The 11086-nt window shown below is 43.1% G+C and overlaps 1 protein-coding gene across 2 annotated transcripts; it reads left to right on the forward strand.

Moving 5' to 3' along the window:
- The first annotated feature begins 2008 nt into the window (after window positions 1–2008).
- Window positions 2009–10852, forward strand: LOC136979757 (protein TMEPAI-like). Of its 2 annotated transcripts, XM_067275781.1 has the most exons (4): window positions 2010–2260; window positions 4916–5104; window positions 6956–7188; window positions 9810–10852. In XM_067275781.1, exons 1-4 carry the CDS (start codon window positions 2218–2220, stop codon window positions 10170–10172), a joined length of 828 nt encoding a protein of 275 aa, XP_067131882.1. In that variant the 5' UTR covers window positions 2010–2217; the 3' UTR covers window positions 10173–10852. The 2 variants fall into 2 exon arrangements, with proteins under 2 accessions (XP_067131883.1, XP_067131882.1); XM_067275782.1 differs by lacking the exon at window positions 4916–5104 and having other exon boundaries at window positions 2009–2260.
- Window positions 10853–11086: the final 234 nt, after the last annotated feature.

Below are 11086 nucleotides of genomic sequence, written 5' to 3' on the forward strand. Positions count from 1 at the left end.
CAGCAGGAAACCCTCCTCCATATGCATCTACAACTAGAAGTGTAGTTAACAGGAAACCATAGTTGGTAGTTCCACAGACAAACTATATTACTACCAAACCGTTGTAACGACGATGCTTGGAAAGGTATCATTAACGAGAGCACAAAATCATCTTTTTCAAGTAAGCCACTATCGAAATCCTTTCCCCGAGGCTTGTAAAACATTACAGGGGAGTTTTCTTCCAGTTTTGACACGTTATTTACCCAAATCTCTACACTTATAGCATCATTATCACGCAATCTCGAAGAATGATAAATACGAAACTGTTTTTCAATATTTTTTAAGACCCGATAATTAAGCGGATGTATGCGCTGCAAAGATCCCTGCACATTATCTCTAACACCTAGTATGTTATCAAAACTCACTCCCATAGCCAATTTACTCGCTATTTGAGTCTTTTCATCCTTACTGGGATGAATGCGTACAAAGTCAGAATCACGTGTGCGTGGAGTAAACAGTGTACATATAAAGTCTTTAGAATCGTGACTTGTATTGTGGAAGGACAGCGCGATGTCATTTTGCACGATCCTCGACTTTTAGGTTGTCGTTTTCTCTCATCTTTTATCAAGTTTGGTGTTCCCGATAGATGACAGACGAAGTAAGTTTTCTTCCCTTATGAAGTTCTAAGCCCGTCTGTTTTGTATAGGCTAACTTCCAACACGTATAAGAATCAATTGCAACTTCTTCATAATATAACTACTAATATCGAATATAATCCTAAAAAGTATAGGCCTACTAAGGAATTCTGATATATAAATACGTTCCAAGTTTCTGAATTTCACTTCTTCTTTATATATTTTAATCTCGTGAGATGTGGTTAAGTGGTGGCGAAAATCACTGTAACTTACGAATGTATTGTCACATAAACCACAATATATTAACATCAATATTTACATCACGAATAGTTCCGAGTATACAGATCTTTTCTCGTGTTCCGTTCTTTTGGTTCCGCCATTCATTATTTAAACTAAAAAACTAAAAACGAAGCGTAATCGCATCCGTTACCAGCCACTCACTCTGTAACGCCTCGTCCGTTAATCCGTTACAAATTCGGTTTAAGACCAGGAAAAATCGTGTCGATTCTAAGAAATTTCGCCACTTTGAATTTTTAAGCCACTCGCAATTCGTTTGCCACCGGCTTCCCGACGAAACTTTCAAAATTAAAATTACTTATAATTTTCTCCACCAGAGCTCGCCACGCTCTTCCGGTTGGGTACGACCGCTGCGCGGGCAAACATAATTGACATTCAGACAATAGATCGATGGTTAATCCGCGATTGGCTAACTCTCCTCGCTGGCAGGCGCGTTTTCCTTTATCTCCAATCTCAATCTAAAATTGATAACGAAAATATATTTTCGCCATACGTAAAGATTTTTATTTTTTGGCCATTTTTCCGTAGATTACGACGAATTTTCTAATGTCGACAGCGAAAAATTAGTCTAGTTGTCTAGTCCACTTTTTCTTTTGCCGCGGGCGAAATTTGTTTTTCCAGACGTTTCCGTCCCGGCCGCATCGCCTCCGACTCCAGACGAAAAAAAAGGCGACGCGGACAGCCGGAGGAAACGAAACTTCCGATTTATAAAACTACGATCGATTATTATTACGTCTCTGGGAAAGAATAAAAGTTAGAATTTTCCACAATAATAAGCTCGAACGGACGAAAAACGAGTACGACGACGAGAAATTACGTTTGTCTGGAGGCTCTTAATTTGTTTACTCGCGCTTAACGACGTATTATTTAAGTATTATTAAAGAAATTACGAGGAAGGAATCGTCGTCGTTGGTTTTTCCCAGACGAAGGCGGAGGGACGCGTCGGACGACATTTTTAAAAAAATACAATTAACGTCCGGGGCGGTAAAAAAAAGGGGACGAGGTGATGTCACGCGTGGGTCTCGTCGGAGTCCGGGACGGCGTGACGTCACCGGGAGCCGCGATCTACTGACACAATTGCCAATGGCAGACGGGGGGAGGGAGAGGCGCGCGCGCCGTCTAGACCGCTTCCAGACGGAGGCCGGTCGGCCGGTCGGCCGCCGTCGGCTTTATTTAGACGCCAGTCTAGACGCTCGTCGTCTGCCACGGGCTGGGCCGGCGGAAGTAAACGGTCGATGACGTCGACGACGGGAGTACGCCGCCGAGCTTCGGCCGGCCCGGACACCGGCCTCGCACCGTCCGGGCCATGAGACTCGACGGCCGGACGGCCCGACGCGCCGCACAAGCAGGTAAGTCCGTTTCCTCCGTCTCCTACGACTTTTCTCTCCTTCCTTTCCGTTTTTCCGCTTTCGCCCGCCGTGCCGGAAATTCGAGACGGCCACTTCCGTCCGCCCCGCCACTCCGGGCGCAGAATTTTCCGTATTTTCCGGAGCCGAGTCGAGAAAATTCCCACTATCGTTCTCGTTTTCTCTTCTTCCGTCCGCGAAATACCATTCTACCGTCCGGTAGAGAGTTTAAGACGGACGTTTCCGTCTCTCCTCTTGCAATTTGCTCGATAAGACTGTGTAGGCTGGAGAGAACTGTGCGGACGGCGTATTTCCGACGGAGAATTTCCTCCATTCTCCTTTTCCATCCACAACCACGCCGAGGGCCGTTCGGCGCCAAGCTATATACAAAAATAAGCTTTTTCGCCCGGCGCCGCGCTTCCCGTCCGACTTTCCGTTATTATCCAATTTTTCCACAGTGGGTTTCCGGTGACCGGGCCGACACAATTTCCTATCTACGGGAGAATCCGCCGCGGTAATTAAAAAAAAAATTTAATTAAATCGTCGGGATGGAGCGAAAGATGGCGCCAGTTAACGGCCGGAAGTTACGCGGTTAATCGGTAACGACGATTTCCAGGTGCGAAGATGCCGTCCTTTCTTTCCGGCGCCGGGGGATTCTCGACCGCTTTTCTCCGCCGACGGGTCCGAGGCCCGGACGGTCCCCCGACCGGCGGCTTTCCCTCCGCCGTCCGTCGATGACGTAATAGCCGATTGTTTATTTCCGTTCTCTCGCCCCGTTACGTTTTCGTTCGGTAATGGTTTCTCCCTCGAGTCTCGTCATCCGTTTCCCGTCGGACGGAGAAACATTTTCGGGGTCTTTATTTTTGCATCCTCCACCGGCGGAGTGGCCTTTCCTTCGACATAAAACTTTTCCTCGCTCCGCTTTAATATTTAAAAAAAGAATTATACCGCCAGGAGGAGACGGCACCTTCGTTGGCGTTACGACAGACTCGACGGTAAGCTTTCGGCATTTAAGATTGACAAATCTTTCTAAATATTTGCACATTTTTTGCATTTTATTACGTCCGTTTGCCGGGTAATGGCGTCCGTCGAGCGTGTTTTATTTTCGACAAAAAATATCTAGGAATTTCCAATCGCGTCTCGTTACGTAGGATTTAGAATATCGAGTAAAAACTGATAAAAAGTTTACCGTCGTATTAAATATTTGGTCTAGCGGACGCGGGGTTGGCCAATTCTGGCTTATAAAATGTCAGATACGAGCGGAATACCGTAGTTTAAAAACGGTTAAGTCACAGATCTCCGGCCTTGACCGAATTTACCAAGGCCGCACCGGCTTGTTTTTTTTTCTCTCGGCAATAGGAATAAAAGTCAAAGGACAAAGCCGTAGAATAATTATTTATAAGAGCACTCGGACGTCGGTTAACCGGACGCAAGACGCCTACTTGTCCTTATTACGTAAACGGCAACCGGCCGCCACGCGCGTCGTCCGACGCTACCTTTACCCGGTTTTCGTAAAACTCTCTCGTATTAATAATTTCTTTGCCACGATCGACGTTGTTCCTCTCGATAGTCTTACACTATATAAATATTCTCGGCCTTTTCCGATCGGAACTCTAAAGCGGCCGTTTCGAAAGAGCCACGTGTTTATTACGTAAACGGATTACCCGGGTGTTTTTCCCGGCCGAGGCTACCGGACTATACCGGACCGGCTCCGCCAACCCGAATCTGCCCACTAAAATTTGAATCGATTAATCGGGACGCGAATGGACGAAAGAAAAACGTAACAAATTTAGAGCGTAGGGCAGATTTCCGGCGGGTGGGAATCGAGTTCTCGGGTTATTTGCGTATTCGGACGACGCGTTTATTACCCGAGTTTATTTATCCCGTTTGATATTTGTTTAACCGATACGCTTCGAGCCCATCGCCGGTCGATGTAATCCGCGACTCGAGTTCGACGTTGTCTCTAACGAAAACGCCGTTTGTTTTTATCGTCCCGCGTTAACTTATTTGTACGAAGATAACGCCGTTTAGTTTCGGAATCCGCTTTTCTATTTCCTTTTATTTAATGGATTCTAATCGAATGGCGCGTAATCGGCGTATCTCCTCCACCGGCAGGAATATGTTGTAATATTCCGCCGTTTTAGTGTCCGTATAAAGTACGATTGGATATTTTTATAAAGGCGAATACGTTTTATTTCTAACCTTACCCGTTAAAGTATGCCGTCGTCTGTAGAAAATTCCTCCGGGTAAACCAGTTCTTTACGTTTTTCCTCCGCCGGATAAAAGTAAACCAACCGGTATCTGTCGGAAATCTTTTTACCGCTTTTGTTTTTATACCTCGAATTACCTTCGCCGGTCTCGTATCTTTTCATCTGCATTACCCCTCTCTTATGGTATTTTACCGGGAAAATACGAAGTATTACGCTTCTTTTCGAGATTAGAAATTCGTACGTAACCCGGTTTGTTTTCTATAAAATCATCAAAATTTACACTTCTTTAACAAACCGATTACTCCTCTTTCCACCTTTATAAAAAAACAATTCCTATATATTTTTTAATAAATTAAAGTATATGTATGTGCCGTACGCGACTTATTATTACCATTTTAATTACAATAAATTAAATTCATTTATACGTAAATACTTTCTTTCTGGCTAGTAACGGGGTCGACGTGTACGTTCAGATGCGGTGATACGACCTGTCTTCGGAGTTGGACGTTCGTGTGCGACGGCCTTCCCGACTGTCCCGACGGCAGCGACGAAATTCACTGCCCTCCCAAATTGGTCCGTTCGAACGTCCGTTACTCGTCGTTCCCGAACGGCCAGAGTTTTGCGGGGGTTCAAAATGGTGAGCTTCTTAAAACCTCCATCATTATATAATTAAGACATTTTTCTTAGTTTTGTGTAGCGAGTAGGAATAATACGATTATTTAACGATAAGGAAAATTAATGTAGAGACGGGGAAGTACTCGACCGGGCGACCGCGAGTGGCCGAGTGGCCGGAGACATTTTTCGGGATCCGAGTCAAACTTATACTAGAATCTCTCGAAATGACGAAGTGTTAATTAAAAAAATAACGTAAGTAACAGTGGAAGAATTACTCGTTTCTCGTCGGCAAAGTCGAAATTTTATAGCATTTACGCGAATACTTCCAACGAATCGGTTTGTAAAGAATTTTTAATAATCCAGCGGATTGACGCAAAATCGCGGTAAATTCCGACGAAAATAACGTTTTAGGACAAACGTTGGTTGTCGATGCGCGGACCGAGAAATGCCGTTAGTCGCCGCATCTGGCAATTGCATTCTTTAGTTTCGAGAAACAACAATTACGTCGCGTGCGTAAATTATTCTTTGTTTTATAATCGATATTTAACCGGGCTTATTTTACTCCATTTATTTTCATAATTAAAAAAAAAATTGCGAATAAAAAGTATCTAGGCCTACGTATATATTGTCTACTCGACCTCATTTATTAACGGGACTCGTCGTACCGGCCAAGTTTTTGATTAGCGAAGAGGGGAGATCTTAGTCAAAAATTTCACCGGTACAATAAGTTCGGCTAATAAACGAGGTTTAAGTAGACAATATATACGCAGAAATGAAAAACAATAAGGACAAAAGAATTAAAAAGTATAAAAGAATTGGAAAGTTTCCGGTCGAGGAATACAAATCCCCATCGTCTCTCGGAGTTTAAGATCTCTATTACTATAAAAAATTTGCAAAACGGTGTAAGAAGAGAGATCGCCGTCGTTTTCCTCGGTCTTCTCTTTCCGCCTTTGATCTGCCAAACTCTTATTTACGTCCAATGCCGATGCATCCGCTAGTGGCACTAGGTCAAAACTATAAACCGGAACCGGTTATGTCGAATCGCGCGGTAATGTTCGACGTAAATTATTGCGATATTAGTAAATGGCTACGTTCGAACCGGTGGGTCGTCGTCCTTAGAATTTCGACAGCGGGCCTTAACGTCGCTCCTAAAAAGGCCCGATACGAAGGTTTTTTTCGAGTCGTACTTTGTCGTTTGCTAAGTAACCCCATCGATCGCCGTTACGTATCTGTTTTGTTTACGCTCGGTTCGATAAAGATATATTTCGATCGTTGTTACGTCGTCGTATTTCCCCTTACACCTTTAACGCGTTAAGCGGACCTTTTTTCGGGCGACGTACCTTAAAAATGTTTGTCGCATCTGTCTTTAATAACGATTATATGCGAAAGTGTACGCGGCTTTAAAAAATGATCGCGTCCGGCTAATTTTTACCGGATTCGACGATAAAAATATCAAATTACCGGTATATTTACCAATACGTACTTTTTTAAACCCAATTACCGGTAAATTACGTCGTTTTATCGCGAACGAGCTCGGATAAAGCGGGTTTCTCTTACCAAGCATTCTTCTTTTTCTATAAGTTTTCCAGCAAAAATCTTATTAAAATCTTCGCCGTTGCGTTACACCGCCAAAAATCCGGCCGGCGAAAGTGTTTCGATTATCCGGTATTTAATGCATTTGTTTCGTTAAAATATATCGAATTTTAATCTGTCGGGTTGCGTAAATGTTTTGAAGTAGCCAATACTTTTCTAACAGCTGTTTACTCGATAGCGGTTGCTCGTAATTTATGCCGAAATAATAACCTATTAGTAATGTATTGTCGAAAACACCGATTTATAAAAATGTACATTTTATTTTATTTTTCTTTTTCAGTTTCTGCAATCCAGATTGTCGTTATCGCTATATCTGTAGTATTCACCCTAGGACTAATTACGTGCGTTCTCAGTCATTACAAGATGGGAGCGCGATCTTGGAGCGAGAGGCGTAACAGGTCGCCTCTCAAGAGCGCATCTAGAGACTTTCATCATTATTTCCACGTTTCCCACTGTTCGCACAACTCGAATTGTCACTGCTTCTCGCCGTCGTCGTCGTCACCCGTGCCAAAAGTTAGTCTTTCTACTTTTTTTAAATTTAAGTTTATTTTTACCTACCGAAAACAAATCGCTACGCGTCAAAAGAAATAAAATTAAAAGTTACGATACATTTATTTTTTTTAATCTCAAACAAAGAAATGGTCGCTTTATTCATATTTTACAACAAACCGCTAGTTATAACATTCGTCAAAACATCTAAACTGAACTAATCGAAATATTTAGTTAGATATCTGTACAGTTAAAAGCATCTAGAACACTTTCCGTGTGTGTACCGTCCACTTAAACCTTGTTTATCGATAGGACTTTTTGCCGATCGGAAACTACGCGAGTGTAAAAGTCCTATTGATAAACAAGATTTAAGTGGGCAGTGTACGCGCAACAACGAGGACGTGAAGACGAGAAGTTTCGAGAACAGATTTAATAATTTCTACGGTATTTTATTTTCTAAATCTTCTTAAGGCACACAGTATATCCTTTATTATCTCTAAAATCAAACGATACACTGGCATTATAATCGAGCCCTCGTGTGGCTAATTAATTTATAAAGCTATTACTAAAGGTAGGCACTTAGGCTGCCCTCTTCTATTAAATTTAATAATTAGAAATAAATAAATTCGGTATACTCTAGAAGACGAGATCGATCTGGAGCGAGACTCCAGCCTGCAACTTTTGCTTACCGCGCCAATTATCTCCATTCCGGACCGATTTAGTTTAGAAAGTAACCGTATCGATTCCTCGATACGGGTGCTTTTTAAACTATATCCTACGTTCCTGCCAGGATGCCCGACTTAAGATAAGAAAATTAGCAATGCTGGCGCACGATGAGCAGAAATTGGCAGGCGAGGTTCACTTCCAAATATTAATTAATAATTAGAAACTTTCGGCCCAAAATATGTAATATCTTCCCGATCGACTAGCGACGTTATAGCCGCAACAAAATCTGACTGTATCGTTTGATTATCGCTACATATTGGGCTTGGTTTTATATGCAGTTTTCTCCGTATTATCGTCGAAGAAAACGTTATATTCTCGACCACCTGTTAGTACCCTGGCATATCCCGTAACTTGTTTATTATGTAATTAACCCGTCATAATATTCTTTGATCTTCTGTTTTCAAAAAAATATTAGTTAGCCCGAATTAGTAATTAAATGATTTTATCAATATCGTAAATACTACTTTCTCGATATTTAAAAAATTTAAATACCTTCGAAAGAGTAATTTCTTGTGTATACATACGCGCAGTTTGTTTTCTTCAAAAGTGTGTGTACACACGCACAGTTTAAATATATTTTAGTCAATCTCCCGTAACATATAGTTCTCGATATTTGAATTAGAAATGGACGTTCGCCAGAAGTGCGTGCGAGAATAAGAAAGATATTATCTAACGATAACATTAAAAGCCCATAGACTAGAGTGCCTTTACTTCATTCTACTGAATTGAAATAACCTTAACACAAAACTTTTGAAAAGTTTTTTTAAACTTGTGAATAAATATAGTCGCGTATTATTACAACTTTGGATGTCTTCGGAGAGTATTGTTTTTACTTATTGTTCGGCTAATTTTCATTTCCTTTTATCATCGGGGGATAATAAATTTATAAATCTGTTGTTTACGTGTGTTATTTTTGTGTAAACATTGGTAAAATAGAATAAATACCTGGGATACGAAGACGGTGCTCGTAAATAAACAGTACCGTACTAAATCTAGTGTAATAAACACACCATCGACACAGCAGTTTTAATATATATTTGATTTCCCCCTTTTTACGTTTTATTTCTGTTCTAAAAGTAAATCAATTCTTACTTTATAACCAAGAGACACACATTATTCAGTCCATAAAAACATTTTTAAAGAATCTATAAAAAATTAATTTACGATGTTATAATGCAATTATAAACTCGTAAATATACAGTATGTGTATGTATATTATAATGTAAATGTAATAATGCTATTTGTAAATTGAAAGAACGGCAGAATCGAATGTTTTATAATTGAAGGGCCCAATTTAAATATAGATCCCGAGTCCCTGTTTTTACACTGCAGTTGATCCTGTAGGCCAGCGAAGGTAAACGTCGTTCCAACAAGATGGCCGATAACAAAGAGTCGACGATAATGCCGTTGTCTGGCATCTACTTTATTAATTAACGATCGGCTTTTTAAGTTTTCCAGCGAATTACGGTGGCGCGAACTAGTATTAACGGACTGGGTGTGTTGAGGCTAGTTGGCATTGCCGAAATTCGATAGCAATAATTCCATTTTGATGTTTTAAGTAACCCGGTTGCGGTTCTTAATAACGAGAACATTAGGGATTCGTACAAAGTACACCGAAGCATTAGAAGTACAATTAGTGTACTTCAATAATAATAAAAATGTTTGAATGTTCATTTCCCACGCATTTTCTTCTTTTTTTCAAAATAGTCCGGTTAATTTCAAAACAAACTACGTTATCGATCGTTAGCCGTTCTTTTTACAATATCCTCCTCTGGACTACAGAAGAAGCGCGGGTTTAAGCGATAATTTATAATGGCAGACGACGGCCGGGCGGGAGTTCGATCGGTCGCTCTTTTAAACGGGAGATAACTATTCTCCCGCACAAAATACGGTTTACTAATTACATTTTTCGTCAACAGGCGGCGCCCAAATGCAGCCAGGGATCGGCGGGAGGAAAGTGCGCGCGGACGGAAACGGCCGCCGATCTACCCTCCACCGTGTCCCTGCCGGACGGCGAGGAACGTCCGCGCAAGAAGGAAAGGAACCGGCGCACGGGAGACGAGGAAGAGGAGAACGAGATCTTCAGAAGCTACATCCGGCCTCCGCCCAACAGGACCGTCTCCGACTTGGACGGGCTTCGGGGCACCCTCCTTCATCCGTGGGAAATGTCCGGCCCGCCCTTTCGACCCGGAGCCCCCTGGCTTGGCTGCGCCCCTCCCGTCCTCCGCCCTTCCACTCCCACTTCCGGTGCGGAGCGGCCGGAAGAGGCCCATCCCGTCTGACGGCGGAGGATCCCAGCGGCACTCGCCGGACGTCCTCCGCCTTCTTCCCGGCGCCGACCCTCTCGGCGTCGATTGGTTGTGATAGAAGGGGCGTCGGCGGACGGGGCCGGCGCCCCTCCCGGTTTTCTTTTCTAGCGGGATTTCTTATTTATTTAAATCCGACCGGAGGAAAACGATTGGCCTCGAGATTCCGGGGACGGTCCCGCCTTTATTTCTGGGTGGGGCTCGACGGGCGAAACTTAATCTCCTTCCGCCTTAATTAGACGGGGGCGGAAACGGAACGGGCGATGTCGTCACCGCCAATCAAAAGCCGTCCCCCACCCGGGTCCGGAGGAGGGGGACGGGAAGGAAGGAGAGAAGAATGATCCGCCGACGCGTATTCCGTGGGAGGGAGGACGGTCTCTTCCGAAAGGGGGAGGTAACCCGTCCTCTACCGGGACTAGTCTTAAGACAATGTGATAAAGCGGAAGTGACGGAGACCGGACGGGAGGGAGGTCCCTTCGTTCCCGACCGGAAACGACATGCACATACGCGCGCGAATCGATCGCCGGTTACTTCTTACTACCCGTATCCTTGTATATATATATATTCGGGACACGTGTCCTAACTGTCCGGTGGATCCGTGGGAATTTCCAATTATTTGTAATTTGTATAGATTTAAATTAAATTCTTTGACCATACTTTTCCCGTTTTCTTTCGTGAAAAAGGCCGCCTCCGATAAAGCGGAGGGAAGTGCTTACTGTTCGATACGTAAGGGCCGCGATTACACTTACGTTAGACGGTGATGTCGTCGGAGGGAAACTCTGGACGGATTAACAAAATACGATTTATTAAGTGCGCTCTGACTAATCCGAACTAACTATCGAACGGGTTATACTGTATCGACCCGAAAACGTCGACAATGTAAGAGAACG

The sequence above is a fragment of the Centruroides vittatus genome, unplaced genomic scaffold, assembly GCF_030686945.1.
Source record: "Centruroides vittatus isolate TY-2023 unplaced genomic scaffold, ASM3068694v2 contig_634, whole genome shotgun sequence".
NCBI lineage: Eukaryota > Metazoa > Arthropoda > Arachnida > Scorpiones > Buthidae > Centruroides > Centruroides vittatus.